Source organism: Marmota monax, unplaced genomic scaffold, assembly GCF_021218885.2.
Source record: "Marmota monax isolate L192 unplaced genomic scaffold, Marmota_monax_Labrador192_F-V1.1 WCK01_AAM20220418_F8-fsc00195, whole genome shotgun sequence".
In the NCBI taxonomy this organism is placed as follows: Eukaryota; Metazoa; Chordata; class Mammalia; order Rodentia; family Sciuridae; genus Marmota; species Marmota monax.
Genome location: NW_026691979.1, coordinates 1,110,893 through 1,128,732, shown reverse-complemented (window position 1 = coordinate 1,128,732; position 17,840 = coordinate 1,110,893). Strand labels below are relative to the sequence as shown.

Below are 17,840 nucleotides of genomic sequence, written 5' to 3'. Positions count from 1 at the left end.
ATACACTATTTAGTTGCTGCTCAAAATTAGGTAATGAAGACATGAATCAAGAGAAAAATTATAGTTGGGAAGATAGTCAAACTTCACGATTTCATTTTTAAGTCAATGTGAAATGATACATTTCCTTTAAGAGATTAATTCATAGAGGTATTGCTTTTTAATATTTTCTTCCTTGAGCTTAAAAACCCGTAATCGGAAGGAAAAATTCCTTTCCTAATTTAAAAATAGGTCAAAGACTTTTAAAGGATGGTTTCATTGATGGGTATTTACTCCACTTGAAAAAAACCAAAGGATCTTGCAAGGCTCCTGAGCCTCCGCCTGAGCTGGAACAGGGCTGGGCTCCCAGGAGTCAGAGGATGTCCCTGGGCACAAGCCAGGGGCTGAGGGTCTAAGCAGAGGCTCTCACGTCTCCTGGGCCCACAGAGCACCATGGCCAGCACTGTGCCCAGCTCCACGGGGACAGAGGGGCTGGGCTGCTGTGCATTCCCTCGAGAGCACTCGAGCAGAGTGGCCTCCAGTGGTAAGCACACGGCTTCCCCCTCACTGCCTCCCTCACGGGTCAGTTCCGTTTCACATTTTCAAGCAGATTATAATGAAGCATCAACTAAACAGTGACAGTTCATTAAGATAAGAAAGACTACTCGAGTTTCTTTTTAGAAATTAAGATAAAATGCTCTAAATAGTATTTCATGTTAAAATATTTCATCGAATGAATAGACAGTCTATGTATGTGCAATTGTATTTTATATAAGAACATATATTTCCCTAAAATGGCATTTTTGATAGAGATCTAGGAAGGTCATAGTCTACAGAACCATTTGTTATTCTTTTAGTAAGGTGAAACAATACAATTTTAATGGATATTAAAAATAAGTTTCTTTTTCATTTTCACAAAAGCAGTATAATTTCTAGTTTTCAGTATTCTATTGAAAATGTACTGACATTCTAAAAAAAACATCTAAAAAGAGAAAGCCCTTCTTAGTGAGTAGGTTTTGCTTAAGGGCATGTGTCTCCATTAGGAAAGGAAACAGTGAGGGCAGGTTACAAATTTTGAAGCAACAGGAATTTTAAATTACAGTGGTTTGATTGGACATATATTTAAACAAGAATTATTATGGACATGAAATGTTAGATAAAGTCAATTACTATATATTGAGTAAATCATTTCCTTTATTTTACATAGTAAAATAAAGGCTCACAATAAAATTTCAGCATGGCCTCAGAGAGCCCAAGGATATTTAAGAAACTCTTGAAAAGTCTTTCTGAAGACATACTCCATGGTTAGAGCAATGCTGATGTCAGCATGCATGCATTTCCAAACATGAATTTCTTATTTTCTGCTGCCCGATACCTATGCATGTAGGAGGGTCTGGTTGCCAGAAGAAGCGGTTGTTGAGCTGCACACAGGTGATTTTATCTTGTCCTTGAAGCTGATACCCAGGGTCACACTGGTATGTGATGGTGTCTCCAGGCTCCCGGCTGTCCCCGTACCGGGTCCCATTCTGTGGCATCCCTGGGTCATTGCAGGTGGATGCCACGGATGCTGCAAAGAACAGACAAAACCAGGTGAAGAGCCAAGGCTCGGCAGCTCCCTGCAGGCACGGCCTTGTGAGTGGAGCACGCTCCGTGCACAGTCAGCCTGGTGATGGTGTCGCCTTGAACGAATCCTAGCAAAATCGTACTGAAAGTGCAGCCATTAGGGAATGCGTCAAGGTGTCGCATTTTACTGAGAACACACACATATATTCCTGCCTGATTTGCTCTTTCAAAATATTGTAATAAAAAGCATGATTCAAATAAAGATCACCAATCCCAAGGAACCTCAAGTAAAATAAAATAGGGAGAATTTTCTTAGAGTCTAAGCCTTCAAGGTGACCGACAACCCTCAACTCAATGGGAACCCTCTGCTGACTCTGGGATGGGAGGGGGTCGGAGGGGATGACTGGTCAGTATTACCCAGAATGCCGTGGGTCCTACAGATGCTTGGGAGGTTGTTATTGATAACCCCTTTCACTCTGAAGAGTTCCAACTTGGCCACCCCAATCCTAATGAAAGATATGAAAATGATATCCATCCCTTTGGTGTCCCCCCCCCCCCCAAAAAAAAAAGCATTAGAATTTCAAGTCCTTTGTGCAGAAGCCGGTGTCACAAAATAGTCTGGCAGAGAGTCTATGGGACCTCTGGAGCCTGGTGACCCGAGGCTCTGATGTCGCTGCGACCCTTTCACTACCCCCAATCCCTGCTTCTGAAATCCCCCACAGGGAGAGTTCAAACCCAGGACGCAGCCAGCCCAGGTCAGACCCCAGCACAAGCCCAAGGCCAGTGCAGGGCCCTCTCCACTCCAGTCTCTGGATGCCATGTGGTAATGCCGAGCTGGATTAGGAGGGCACACCTGAAGGTCCAGCCATGCACACCTTTCCAAGTTTGCCTATTCTACCAGAACAGGTCTTGCTGGCCCTGCAGTGCTCAAGAGACTACGAGGGACAGTCTTCCTTGTCTTCCAGGCACACCAACCCCACGTGTGTACCCACCCATCTCTCCACACACCTGGTGATTTAAAGCCATGAGAAGGCTTTGCTCTCAGTTTTGTAAATTCTGGAAATTTTACATACATATGCACACACACATACACATACACATGCACATGTATATATTTATCTTATATACTTACCTTTACATTCACATACACGTACAAATAAAATCCACTTAGATATAAAGATAAAGAAGACCTGCTCTTTACTCTTGAGAAATGTCTAGCCAAATGTGAGACAGAAAAGTAGGGACCATGCAGATAAAGGATCAAAGACCCAACAGCAAGTGTCACGCTAAGGGCTTCAAGGATCTCTGGTTGGTCAGAGCTGCTTCAAATCCCAGCACCCCTCATTAGGTCTTAATTAGCACTTAATGATCACTTAGGCTCACTGATCTTTGGCTAAGCACTCAGTAAAGGAGAGACTAATATCTAGGTGATTAGCTCAGCCAAGGAGAGGAAGTGCAGAGTGTGCTAACTGGGCCCCTCCTCCTCTCCAACTAATTGAGGGCAGAGGCTGTCTTAAGGACTCCATCTTTTCCTCTAATTGGTTGGTACTGAAATTTCACATGTCTGCATACGTGTGCCTACAACACAGCAAGAAGGAAAGTGAACTCGGGTCACCCACTGCAGAGCTGGAACACCGTCCTCACACCAGTGTGACCCACGTACCCCTCCCCAGCTCACCTCCCCCTCCAGGCAGCCACCACCCTGAGATCCAGGTTGCCAGCCGCTGGCTTTTCCAGAGAGCTGCCGTCAATGTGTGCAGCTTTGTGGGCGTACCTCTGCGTCTGCCCTGGGGAGCCGTCCACGTTCCGCTGGGGCGTCCTCTCCTTCTTGCTGGGGTGTTTCTGGGAGCCCCCGCAGAGGTGCCGTGCTCTGGTTCATCTGTGGTCATTGCTGGGCAGTGCCCACTGTGAGAGTGCACCTCAGGTCCCCCCTCTTGGTGGCCTTGGGCCGATTTCTTTGGCCTTCCATGGACTGCTGCTGTGGAGACCTCACCATGTGCCCTTGTGTGCCCTTGTGCCACGTGACCTCTGCTCCTGCCTCCGGATTCTCACTTCCCAGGAGCCTGGCGTTGGGTCCCTGTTGGGCCTGGCCTGGACCCTTGTCCTGGGAGGGCAGTTAGCCTCATTCTCACCACCAGCTCCGTCCATCTCCCTTCACCCCCTTCTTTCCTACCTTTTTGCCTGTTTTGTGCTGATCAGTTTGTCTTCATTTTAACATTTCCTTAGAAATTTCAACGTGTGCTGAGTTACACTATCCCTGCTTTCCCATCCCAAATCCTAGGACCCTTCGGTTTTTATCACTCCCCCCTTACTGACATGCTGTCAAGTACTTTAGCTCTTCTTTGAAACCTTAGATCTGGCCATTGTCTGCTTGGGTGTATAAATGCTGTGGATTAAAAGCAGCATGATCATCATCATCATCATCATTTATGTTTCTGTGTACATTTACCCACTTAACTTACTGTGTCTTCCTGTCGCTCACCCTAGACTTTCACCTGGCTGGATTTTCCCTCCTCCTAAACACCTTTCTTCCTTACCTCTAATAGGGACATGGCCGTTGGGATTACTTTCGACTCTGTTTGGCTATCCATGGGCCCAGGCTTCTCCTGGGTGGTCATTCTCGCTGACCTTCTTACCATCTCATTCTGTAACCTCAACCCTCATGCTCACTAAAGTGGTTGGCACTTTTAGAATTGGCACTGCTGCTCCTAGGAACATGACCTGGATAATCCTGTGTTTGTGTTGAAGGTTTGTTCGTCCAAAAGGGGTTGATTTCATGAGGCGCCTGAAACAATGGGAACCTTTGGGGACCACACAGACAGTCAGAATCCCCCATACACTATGAACTGCTGTGGTCATGAACGGCCACCTCTGCGTCTACCCCGTGTCCCCCTCTGCCCCTCTGCCTGGCTTCCCTGTGCTGAGCCCACTTTGGCGCTGGAGGTGTGCGCTAGGTGTCCTTTGGATTTCCAGAGGAGAAAGGCCTGTCACTGTTTCACGACCTGTCACTGTAGGACGCTCCGGGGAAGCTCCATGTCACGAGGGTCCCCAGGTGTCCCAGGACAAGACCACTGCCGAGGTGCAGCCTCTGCGTCGCATATCTTCAGGGCTGTGTGGGGAACCCAGTCTCTGCAGGCTCAGCACTGCATTCCACAGAGCTAAAGGAGTGTCTCAGCACTTTCAGTATTCTCCCACTGGAGTCGACGTCCCATTCACTGTAAGGCTGGCAGTGAGGTCAGGGCGATCCTCTCTGAGCTACAGGGCAGGGGGCTGACCCCTCATTCTTCTTATCACCTCACTGTTTGCATCAGCATTCGTGTTCTGAGAAGAGGAACTTCACATGGAAACAATGTCTGTGGAGATCAAGAGAAGGACAGTGCTGGAGTTTCTGAGTAGGTTCTGTGACAGGAGGAGTGCAGGTAAGGCTGTGTCAAGGTGACCTGGAGGAGCCTGCTGTCATTCCACTCTTCTCCCAGCATGGTGGAGGCTGAAAGATGACGATGACGTAAACCCACACAACAGTCTAGGAGGAGACCGGGACAGCAGAGGGACGCAGGGCAGACGTGGAGACAGTGGTAACAGAGCATGTGAGTGAAGAGGTAAGTGCTCCTTAGCTCATGGTGTATAACAAACGGAAACACTGAGCCCAGGTATTAGCTGAAGCTTATGCCAGTTACGCAGAAAGGCAGGTTGTGAAGACGGCTTTTGAGAAGGTGCTTGCATGTGCTTATATACCTTCAAGGATTGCTTGACATTACCAGCAAATCCACCATTCAGGTTTACTCAAATTGAAATGAAATCCAAAATCTTCACACTGTCCTCTTAGAACTACGAATAAAAATAAAAAAAAAATGTCCTAGGGTCATCCAGATTGGATTAGAAAAGCAACAAGAAGACTTGAGAGAGGAAAAAAATTAAGCACCGCCTTGGGAAATACACAGGGCTGGGTCTTTGAAATGAACTTCATCACACTTCCCTCCAGTCTGCATTGCGGAGGATGTTCCTGTGAAGGCAGTGACCCTCGTCCACTCCAACCCGGGGCCAGCTGAAGGCGCCCGTCTGGGCAGAAGAGCTTTTCCACCCTCAGGGTCACGCTGACGTCCTCGATGAAGCAGGTTCCCAGTTCTGCTTGGTGGCTGTACTCTCCCATGTGACACCACGTACCTTCCACTCAGCTCACGCTTCGAGACCTTTGTGGGGTGCTGGTGACTGAGTCTTCCCAGTTCCTGGTGTAGAAAGGGAATCAGTACCTCCTAGAGCTCAGTCTTACCGACTGCCTCTGGAAGAGGGCAGGGTGCTGGGCTCCGCAGTTCCTGGGGATGCTCAGGTCCCCCAGGCTCTTCTGCAGACCTTCTGCATTCATGGGACGTCTCCCCGCCTCCAGCCGAGGCCTCTGGAGCCTGTGTTTCGCTCTTGCAGAGCAGCGGGTCTGCCCCTGTCATAGGGCGCAGCAGGGACAGGGTGCAGCCACCGTGGGGCTGGATGCAGGGAGCCACTGCCTCTTTCCAGTTAGAGAAAGTCATGGGTCCCCCATGACCCCATGGATAATGGAGTTGCCATGTACAAAGTCGTGTTTTTTCCCAGTTTATCAAAACAAACTTTGACAATTTAGGCACCATCCCATCAAGCCTCCTTGTGGGCTTCCCACGTCATCTAAAATGTACTTTTGACTGGATCCTTAGCTCTCACAAGCCCCCTGCACCCACGGGCTGAGGATCGCATCTGTGGGGTGATCATCTTGGATTGGTCTTGAGGCCAACCCTTTGAGGACTCAGTCCCTCGGCCACTCGGGCTCCACCAACCCTGGGGCAGCTGTGTCAGTGGACTGTGTGTCTGTCATCCTAAGGGACAAACAGCAACAGCCTGCATGGCATGTCCCTGGGATGCACCTGGGTGCCCAAGGCCCGGGCCAGCTCGAGGGAACAGTGAGCGCAGGCCCTGGTCAGAATAAATGGTACAGGTCACTCTGGAGGACTCTGCTTGTGCACACCAGGCTGACACCATCTGTGTGGACCCCAGAGCAGCCACCCTGGGAACGCCGGCCACCCGAGGAGCCAACCAGACCAAGCTAGCTAACAGTGCCGTCGCTTCTACCCACTGACCTCGTGTGGTCACGTGGCACAGCTGAGGACGCCGTGGAGAGGGCTCCTGTCTCTGTCCAGCTGCTGCCACTGGACAAGCACCACTGCTACTTTCTGGAGCGGTCCTGAGGGACAGAGGCACTTCTTTGCCAAGGCTCCACGAGGGGACGAGGTGCCATGGTCAGCCTGGCGCCACTGAACTCAGCTTGGAGCAGCCGCCGACCTCGTGGCCAGCTTTCCCAATGAACCGATGTCTCGCCTGCCCTCCGCAACCTACCCCTCGGCCCTGTCACAAGTGGACCGTGAACCCGCGTCCACATTCCTAACTTACAGAACGAACAGTCCTGGTGTGTCTTAGCCACAGCGTCTCTTCACGTAGTCACCGCCTGAGTGACAGGATTCTCCTTCCAACTCCCACTTTCCAAGGAACTTGTTTTACGATAAACACTTTTCAATCTTCGGCAAAAAAGTCCCACAAGTGGAAAAACAGTGTATTAACTAAAAATATGTCCCTGCTACTCAAGCCTCAGTGAGTCCTTGACAGAGAACCAACAGCTCCTGGGGAGCCTGCATCTTTCTCATTCCCTGGTCGGTCGTTCACAAGTGTCCGAGGGCCTGGTGCAGTCAGGTCGTGTCCTCCGCAGTCGGACCCATCTGTAAGGAAGCTGACCACCGCAGGGCCTGACTGGACACAGGTCTCGTGTGCCCGGACCCCGTGAGACCCCGAGCCACACTCAGGCCTGAGGCGGAGATCCAGTCGCGGCTTTAGCAAGACAGGCGGCTTCCTGAACACCGGTGCCACCCCCAGCCGACCCACCTACCAGCATGTGCCACACCACAAGCTCCACTTGAGTGTCCATGAAGCTAGGAGTCATTTCATTTTAATAACCTGAATTCAGGATGTTGGACATTCCTGACTGAAATTCACAGATTTCCTTTCAGAACACGGTCTCTGCAAAACCAGGAACCACTTGAGTCACCCGGCAAGCCGAGCCGTGGAATGGAGGCTGGCAGGGCACGGGCACTCCCTGACGCATTGAAGGGGTCAGCAGGTGCCATGAGCTCGGGGTTCACCTATTCAGGAGCCCGGGCTTCGCAGTGTGACCCTCGACTTGCTTTGTCCCTTAGAGGCCAGCAGTTCCCCTCACGGTGAGATACCGACTCAAAGGCCCAGCCCAGCTAACCCAGACACGGGCGCCCTTCTCCTCCACACCGCAGTTCCGACCTGTGCAGGGTGCACACAGGTGGGCCCTGGATCTCTACTCCCCATAATATTGCCACCCTGGGGAGTCCAATGCAGACAGGTAAGCACTGACTCTGTCACTGGTCTTGCTTCAGCCGATGGGAGACCTCAGTCCCCGCCAACCCTGGCCACCACCTCTTCTGGAACCTGAAAGCTAGAAAGGCCTTCCTGTTTTCTGAGGGTTGGGAACCAGCAGAACACGAGAAGTTCAGGTGTCGGCTCACAAGTAGGCTCCCGCGGCCCCCAGCCCTGAGCGCTCCTCGCTGTGTCCCTGGCCCCTTCCCACCCTGACAGAGCTGCTGAGCCACCACAGTGGCGACCCTAGGCCTCAGGCCCAAAGCACTGAGGGTCTGGCTCTTCAGACAGGACCCCGGCCCTGGTAGGAGCCACGACCATGTCGTGATGCCTTGCATTCGTGTGGAAATATGACTCTCTCTCCTTGGTCCTCATGTTTCTGAACTAAGGAAAGGGAGAAGTGATCTGCTATGTGGGTCTGCACCCTGAACTCATCTCCTTATGCCTGGCACCAGATTCTGTGTGCTCTGAGGATGGCGTTTTGGGTGGGATCCTAGCAAAGGGGAGGACATCTGCAGGTTTCCTCCAGCCGTTCCTTGCTGGAGAGGATGTACCAGCTTGGGACTCAGTCCCACCCACACCAATGCCTGGATGGCCAGAAAGATCTAGAAAACAGGAAGAGAAGGCTTCTCACCCCCCTGCAGGGCCCACTCAGGCTGGACCAGGACCGCAGAAGTGGTTCTGGACAGGAGAAAGTCCGACCTGACCAAGCCCGACCCTCCTCTGTCACCTCTACCAACGTCAGAGGCGCTGAGCATCCACAGACACCGTGTCCCCCAGGCCTGAGCCCTGTGAAGAGCAGAGGGGAAGGTGTCTAGAGGGCCCTGGGACAGCCCATAGAGGAACTGCTCTTCAGCTTTCCAAAGTGACAACTTGGTGCTGCAGTAACACACCAAAGAGCAGATGAGACTGGAAACCAACCTGGAGTGGATGGTGGCTGTGACTGTGGAGCATAAGACAATGACAAACTCAGAAACACACACAGGGAAGGCCTTTGGGATTCGGGTCCGAGAGGTGTTCCTAGACATGGGGATAAAACCAACTCCACAAAAGCAAAAGTGGAGAGACTGGACTCCGTCAAGGTCCAGTGCTTGTTGGTTGCAGAGCCCTGTCAGGAGAGGGGGAGGGGAGCCGGGAGGGGGAGAAGTGTGTGGAAGGCACCATGTCGGCAGAGGCCACATCCACGCAGCCCGCAGAGGGAATGCCCGAGGCTCCAGAGGAAGCTTAGGATCCACCTGAAAATGGACAAAAGGCGCCAAAACATCAAGGAAGAGGACACCCGGGTGGACATGGGAAGGAAAACGCTCCCCGGCCGTCCTGGGGACCCTGGCCATCCTGGCGCCCTGATGGCGTCCCACGTAGCCCCGCACCTGCTGTGCCCTGCCCACTGCCGCCCTGGCAGCTGAGGGAGGCACCTTTGGAAGCTGTGCCCAGGACCCTCTGAATGGATGACTAGAGAAGGTGCACGGGACAGTGGGAATCCGCACCTGCGCACGGGAAGCTCTCCAGACGCTGCTCCCTGCAGTTGGCCTGAAGTTGGGATAAAATTGAAAAAACCAGGTGCGTTTGGTGCTTTGGAAAGTGAGAGAGCTGCCCGTGACGTGAACTCTAGGCCCCTCAGTCAGGAGAAGGACCTGAGGTCAATGAGGGAAACCTGGGTTAATGCAGAAAACCCAGGCTATGAACCAACCGTGTCATGAAGACGGCTGGCTGATGAAGATGACCTCGGGGACCCTTCAGAATGGATGACTGAATGAGGGACGAGGCAGCTGGGAAACACGCAGAGTCTACTGAGGAGAGAAAGTGCACCCTGGGTAGACGAGTGTGGGACGGCTTCAGCCAGGTGTCTCAGTTAGTGGGGGAGAGCAGACTCCAACACAGATGACTCACCACTGCTCCTGGGGAAGAACCCCGGAACTTCCCAACAACGGCCGATGAACACAATGTGCACCTGTACATTTCCTCCTGGTGCTGCTGTTCAGAGTCCATGAGATTATTGGTGGTAAAAGCTACTTATTAAAAGTATGTGATTCAAGGTGTCTTGTTACAGCCTTATGTGATATCGCAGCTTGCTTAGGTCCATCCCTGGATTGGGGTCAGTCACTTAATGATCTTCCCATTGGAAAAACTGGGCTTGGAGTGCAGTGTCAGAAGAGCAGTACTGTCTTCGTGTCTCAATATGCTGCACTTACTGGTGCTATCTTTATACGCTGAAGCAACAGCTTGCAACAAAATAAGAAATGAAATATTCAACTTCAAAAAATAAAAAATAAAAACCAAGTCGCCAGCCATCAGAGAAATGGGGAGAGAGGACACACACACCTATCCACACAGCTGAAGAGGACCAGAGAGCACCGGATGCTGTGTGAGGATGCAGAGAAATGCATTGCTGGCAAGAGTGAAGATAGCACTACCACATGCTCAACCAGCAACCCTAACCTGGGCACCTGCCCCAGAGAAATGAAAAGTCATATCCATGTGCAAACCTGCCCCTGGGTGTTTGTGATGGCTTTAATTCTCAGTTGTAATAGTCTGAGACTGGAAATAACCCAAAGTGTGGTACATCCTTGCAGTGGAGCACTATGCAACAATGCAAAGAAGTGAACCTCAAGACACAGCCCCCTGGAGCAGTCTGCACAGAAGCATGCTGAGGACAGCCAGTCCCGGGGTATATTTTGCCTAATTCCTTACAGCAACACTCTAGAGATGATGAGACAACAAAGTATAGGAATGGACACTGGCTGAGTGCTTGTCAGGGATGGGGCAAGAGTGGAAGAGGTGTGGCTTCCAGAGGCCCCCTGAGGTATTCTCTGGAATGTTGTGCATTTTCCCAACACAGACCCAGTTTTGCAAGTGCTACCTTGGAGGAAACTGGGGAGGGGTAAGCACACAGGATCCCTGTTCTACCTCTACCAACTGCAAGTAAATCTACAATTACATCAAAATAAGGGCTAAATTTAAAATATGTATCTAAAATCTCAGCCGTCACTTGAATTATGTACAATGAATGCAAACCACTTTATTTCTAAAATTCTTTTCATGAAATGAAAATATGCATGCACATATTGCATTTCGGGGATCATCACAGAAAGCCTGCGGTTCCAATGTGCTTTCTTGGCAGAAGGCAGTATGTGTCTCGCAGTGGCAAACCCCTTGGTGGATACTGGCAGACCTGAAGATGCACAGTGTCCACTCTCAGCATCACCTCTGCTGGTGATAACGGACACTTCCTTTGAATTGTAATAATTCAAAAGCTGCTAAACTAAAGAAAAAAAAGTTCTTTCTAGTTAACAAAACCCCTACTCACCCAGAGGGACTCCATAAAGGCTGTCACTGTCATGCAGAAGCACAGGAAGAGCAAGCACAAGACAGAGCAGGATCCCTGCACAGACGCCTTAAGCTCAGCAAAGTGTGTACTACCAGGGAAACCCAGCTATCACAGCAGACGTGCAGACAGAAATAGCGACGTCGGTGCAAGGAAGCCTCAGACACCCCCCTCATCCACCCCTGCCCAGTTCCGAGTCCCTTGCCCTGGGCGGAAGAGCTGCTTTCGTGATCTCTACACTTAACCAGGACGTAGTGGCATGAGCATATGTCACAGGTGTGCATGCTGACCAAACCAGCTTAGATTGAGTTCTGCAAATTTACACAAAGACTCCAGCGCAACAAAAATCAATCAATCACTTTGATTGATCAATCCCCATGATACCATGGGGAATGTGAATTTCCTTATAAATGATGACCCACTCTGAATCCCATGACAAAGTTTCATGCTGATTAAATAATATTAAAGACTGTTGCTAACATTACAGCTATTAGGTTACAATGATCCCCACCGCACAAATCTTTTTTTTTTAAATCTTCATTTTTAAAAAATTCAATATGGTCCAATTCACAATAGCTAAACTGTAGAACCAACCTAGATGCCCTTCTATAGATAAATGGATAAAGAAACTGTGGTAGATATGCACAATGGAATATTACTCAGCATCAAAAGAAAATAAAATTATGGCTTTTGCAGGTAAATGGATGGAGTTGGAAAATATCATGCTAAGTGAAGGAAGGCAATCCCCAAAAACCAAAGGCCAAATGTTCTCCCTGATAAGTGGATGCTGATCCATCATGGACTGGGGTATGGGACAAGAGAAGGAACTTTGGATCCTGTAAAGGGGGGGAGGGGCAGGTAGGGGGCAAGGGGGAGGAAAGATGGTGGAATGAGATGGACATCATCACCCTAGGTACATGTGATCCTACTTTGTGTACAACCAGAGAAGTGAAAAATTGTGCTCCATTTGTGTACAATGAATTCAAGAGCATTCTGCTGTCATGTACAACTGATTACACCAAATAAAAAAATAATATAAAGAAAAGAACAATACTTATGTGAGATGATTAATATGTTAATTTGCTTGATGGTAGTAATTATTTCACTATATGTACACATTTCTCTCTCTCTCTCTCTCTATATATATATATATATACACACACACACACACACACACACACACATATATATATATATATATATATATATAATAAACATCATGATATACACTCAAATATACAATAAAATAAAACCTTTTCAAAACAAATTTCAATATGCCTTACCTTTCATAATAAATGTCCTGATACTTGTTCTATGGCTTAGCCAGGATTCAGAGTTAGATTCTAAATCCCTTATTGATGTACTATAACATTAGATCTTTATTTATCTCAAATTAACTGAGAGACTTACAATCAATTATTAGGAAGAGAATATTAATGATAAATAGCAAATTTCCAATTTAGGTAAAAATTACAAATCATTATTTTTCTGTCTTGCAAATAAATATCTTCGTATTTTTATCTTTGGAACTGTATTTTTGAGAAATACACATTATATAGTTGTTCAAGTTAGATCATTTGAAACAGAGACATAAGAGATGAATTGTGTTCACAATAGAACTTAAGCCGCTTAATTAAGTTCTTAGGTCTGCTTAGTGAACAATAAACTAGCTTCTCTTGAATAAAGCAGTTGGAATGCTCTGACACAAAACTAATTAGTAAATCTGTTTTCGTCATGTCAAAAGTAAACATCTACAGGAAATCCAAGTATGCTTGTTTTTGATGTTTATAAATATTTAAATGTTTAAAGTTATTTTAGAAGCACTTACATCTAATAGTAATGCTAATATCAAACTTCAAATGTACCATAAAATTCTGTTCTTTGCATCTTAGTGAAATGAAAGGATCCTTCATTCAGTTATTTACATTTTACTTTCTTTATATTAAATAAAATAAAGACTGAATCAAGAACTTCAACCCTTAATCTTGCAAGGATCCTTTTAACAAACATTTATTCATATCAGTAACCATGATTAAATGGACCCTCAGCTTTCCAGTAGGATGAACAGCAGAAATGTCCATTGACGTAAGGTGGACTCGAGAAATGATCACAAATCTCCCTTTAGAGGTTCCGCACACTCACCTGCTCTCTGGCTGATGGGAGCCTGGTGTACCCTTCCAGGGTCTACAGTGAAGCGACCCCGGATCACCACATTACAATGATGAGCGGCATCTGCTCACTTACCGTCTCTTCCTGTCTCTAAGCCAGAGCCACGCTACCATGTGCCTCCCGCCAAGCCAGTGTCAAGGGAACCTCGCTGTGTCAGCTGGAATTGAGCAGTGTGAAGTGGGAGGCCAAAGGGAGGGAGAAATCTAATCTAGGAACCAACCGCAGACTGAATCATTTATCACATAATGCTCCCCTGGAGTCGGTGCGTCTCCCGAACTGAGAATAAATAATAACATTCCCTTATATTTGGAGAAAATGTATAAATCAAAGCACTTCTGTGTTGCTTACCCTCGAGGGCAGGCCTCACCAGCACTGTGGGGGGTAGAAAGAGCATTATGTCCTCATTTAACCCAATTAACTAGGAAACCGACTGACGGAACAGAACGCACGTGACTATGTCACACAGGTGGAGGGCGTTGCTGTTCTGAGACTCACAGGGACGCTGCGGCCGAGAGCCCTTGGCCATATGTGGCTGGTCTCAGTCCAAGGAAGTCTTCCCTTGGTTGAGATGTGGGGTCTGCTCACAGACACATGTGTGGACACTTGTCTTGCGACCAGGGGTGCAGTGGCTAGCCTCTGCTAAGTGCTGCCAAGTGTCTGACTCCAATCCGCACCTGCAGTGCTCTCCAACCGTCTTACTGAGAACGTGCGTGATCATGGAGACAACTTTATGCCACTTGAGCATGCAACTAAGCATACGTCTGCTAAGTGGATGCTCTTCCTCAGAACCGTCCTAAGGACTGTGAATATTAGAGCAGAGATGTAAAAAATTCATTTAATAAGTTCACAGTCTCACTAGAAATGACAACAGAAATATTAGCAGTAAAGAGGAAAGAAGGGCAGACACACAAGAAGACAAGACGAAGGCAGGCCACCACCAGGCGTCACCGTGGGCGCAGTGAGGGCTGGGCTAGTGTGCAGGTCCTGCTCTATGCCCCCCAGTCTCCCGGTGACAAGCACAGCGTGCAGAAGGTACACTGAACATCTGGAGGAGGCGGGGAGGGTCACATGGGAGGGGCTGTCATTCTCCCTTCGGAGCCACGGAAACTTCTGGAAAGGAGTGCAGCTTAAAAGGAGTGATGGTGGCTGGGTGCATCAGGGAGACCCTCTCTGCAGAGGGCATGGCGCAGGGAGGCTGGGGAGCAAAGGGGCGCACCATCTGAAACCAAGAGGGGAGAAACGAGGAGAGCACCCAGGTGAGGGAGCTGGCGCTGGCCGACCGGGGTCCTGGTCAGACCTAGGAGACTTCTCTTGCTGAGGCTGGTTTTAACCTGAGTGGGGAATGGCGTGGCTCAGTTAGACCTGCTCTCTGCCCTCGTGGCTTGGCTGAGACCCAGCATGCTTTGCTGAACTGCCTTCAGACAGTGTCACTGGTGGAAACCCAGGTCACATGGGAGCCTGCGCCGTGGAGGGAAACGCCAGCAAAATGCTCCTCTCCGTCCTGTAGGGGTCACACCCAGACAGTGGGGCCAGGGGCGTGCAGGTGGCCGGAGCTGGAGAGGTCTATCTCGAGAGGTATTCCAAAGGGCTAATTCAATTGGTATCTCAGAGGTTCAAAGGCAGGAGGAGCTGGAAGCTGAGGCTTTTGGAGCTATAATCTTAAGGGTCTGTTTCCAAATTTGAAGAAATGAATTTACTCCGAGAGTCTGAACAGAGACAGAGTGGACATCCCCAGGCCGACTCCCCCAGCTAGAGGAAGCCTGCATCCCAAGGCCGGGGACAGGGGAGACCACTGGGGCTCAGAAAGGCTGGGGGTTCTGAGGGAGTCCAGTGGAACAGGCCCCACCGTCTACAGGAGGCCACTTAGGGCCACTGCCAGGGAGTAGCAAGGTGGAGACTCGTGGGCCAGAGGCCACAGTGACCAGAGCAGAGGTGCCAGGACAGGACAGGGTCCAGGAGGTGCACAGCCACGTGGCGTGGGTGAGGGAGTGCACACCACAAGTGTGGAACACGAGGCAGCAGCTGCTCTGAATCAGGGCATCACAGATGGACACTCGGACGCAAAACGTGGTGTTCCGTGCTGATTTAAAATGTGGTTGACCTCGTGCATCTACGTACTGCCACTGAATACTGAACACCCTTGGGGAAGGTGACTCCACGGTGGCTACCAGGAGGGGCAGGAAGCAGGTGCCAGGCTGCAGGTGTCGGGGGTCCGTGGCCGTCCAGGTGAGCCAGGGCAAGGAAGGATGGGAAGCCCAGGGGCAAGGGCATTGGTCACGCTGGTGAGAGACTGCACTGCTGGGGAGGAGGCCAGTTAGAAGAGCTGACGTGGACATGGAGGCAGACGGGCAGCCTCTGATTCTTCAGAAGCAGGTCGAGGCAGGGAGCTGGGGGCAAGGAGAGGCAGGAGGGCCGGGCAGAGAACACCCGGAGGTGAGCCATCCACAGGGTGGCAGGGCATTGGTGGGCAGCAGGGCTGACCATGCCCTTACAGATCAGAGGACAGACTGGAGCCCCACTGAAGGCACAGTGGAAGGCCAGGCTCCCCGGGGCTGTGGTCCCCGCACTTGGTGGTACATCTGTCTCTGACTTCCCTGTGCTTGTTGTGAGGACAGGGACAGTCGGTGCCTCCTACCGCCATGGATCTCGACCACCTGCCCATCCTGCATGCACGTCCTTTGTTTCTTGGCCAGGGGCAGGTGGCCAGGGGAATGGAGGTTAAACTCACTCCTTTGGTCTCGAGGGGTTCATCATCTATATGTGTAAATGGCCAACCGAAAACTGTATGGTCAGTGCTCCACCTGTCCCAAGAGGGTCCTGAGAGGGCGGGTCAGTGGGGCCAGGCCCTGGCTGTGAGCTGCCCCTGTGCATAGCAGGCCCTGCCACTGTGGTGTCTGCAGCTGCCTCCCAGGAACTGCCTCCCTGTTCTGTCCCCTCATGTTACAAACAACAAGTGACTTTTAAAAATTAAATCCCTATTAAATTATCTTTCAATGAAGTAAATGAGAGAGAGATGCACGCACTCTGTTTCCTACGAGAAATCAACCCCACGACACCCGAGAACGCAGAGCTGCTCCAGCGCCCTTTCCCAGGAGTGGAGAGCCCGCCACCGCGGGGCCTCGGAGACTCCCCGAGGTTGATTTAACTGAGTAGAGGTCAGCTGTGCGTGCTGAACTCCATTTCCCTGCATTTTATGCATGATTAAGTAAATGGTAATTAAGCTTGAATGAAAGGCGTTGGGCTGATTACAATTAACATAAGCAGTCCTCCTGCTTCACAGGCTGAGCAGGGCTGGCAGGGTGGAGGACCTCGGGTCCAGTCTTCCCAGGGCCGTCCCTGCCTCTCCTAGCGAGCGCCTTCTGTCTCAGCACAGGGAAGGTGTATGCGTGAGGAGGACCATGGGACACAGTCCCCCAGGGCTGCCAAGGGGCCTGGTGTGCACCCACTTGCTGGAGGGCTGGTGGCACACCCTTGGTGAGTGGTGCTGCCTGGCATTATCTTAAAGTATGGGAAAGGGTCACTTTTCATGAAACAGGAACATTTACCAGCTGACAGATTCAATCATGCAGATCCAAAAATCTTTCTAAAATGAAAGCATTCTGCCTGGTTCCTAACTGGCATCAAAATATTAGTTGCTGGATGCGATGGTGTGGGCCTGTAATCCCAGTGATTCAGGAGGCTGAGGCAGGAGGATTGCAATTTTGAAGCCAGCCTCAGCTCCTCAGCAAGTCTCTAAGCAACTTAGTAAGACCCTGTCTCAAAATAAACAATAACAAAGGCTGAGGATGTGGCTCAGTGGTAAAGTGCCCTTGGTTTCAATCCCCAGTACCAACAATTTATACTCATGAGTAAAATAAGTTCCTAAGACCCTATCACACTTACAAGGTCAATAAGGCACAATCCTTACGTTGAACAGGAATAATGTGCTCTTCATGAGCAAAGCAAAACTGTAGCAGCCAGAACTTCTGATGCTGAGCAAGAGACACCCCATTCACTCGAGCTGTGGTCAGTGCCACCAGAGGGGACGGGCTCCTCAGTACTAAAATGGGCTTTGGGAGATGATAATTCCGGGTGCCACTGCCTAACATCTGGAACGAAGCTGTGCTCAGTCAGAAAGTACCTCTACAGCGGTGGCCTGTCCCACAGAGTCGCTCTAACTGGTCAGCACGGGCACAACCAGGGGTTCGTCCCTCATATGTGTTCAGCAGAGGCTTGGGAGGCTGACTGTGTCCATGTTCTGGAAACAGGAAGACTTTGTGCCCTTAGGAGACCTCGCTCTGTAGGTGGAAGTGAGACCCTGGCACAGGGCGGCTGAGCTCTGGGGGAGAAGCACCGGGGCTGGCCTGGGGCTCGCCACTGCCGAGGTCTCGGAGGAGGTGTACTGCACACGGGGTGCCTTTCTTCTGCC

The 17,840-nt window shown here is 50.1% G+C and overlaps 1 protein-coding gene across 2 annotated transcripts in view; it reads right to left on the bottom strand.

The window, feature by feature from the left end:
• The window catches only part of Csmd1 (CUB and Sushi multiple domains 1), a 1,167,250-nt gene that overhangs the window by 217,130 nt on the left and 932,280 nt on the right, over positions 1 to 17,840 (bottom strand). For both annotated transcript variants that reach the window (XM_058580132.1, XM_058580135.1), the window contains exon 25: positions 1,352 to 1,543. In XM_058580132.1, the coding sequence (XP_058436115.1) occupies positions 1,352 to 1,543 (192 nt within the window). The remainder of the gene's footprint in view (positions 1 to 1,351; positions 1,544 to 17,840) is intronic.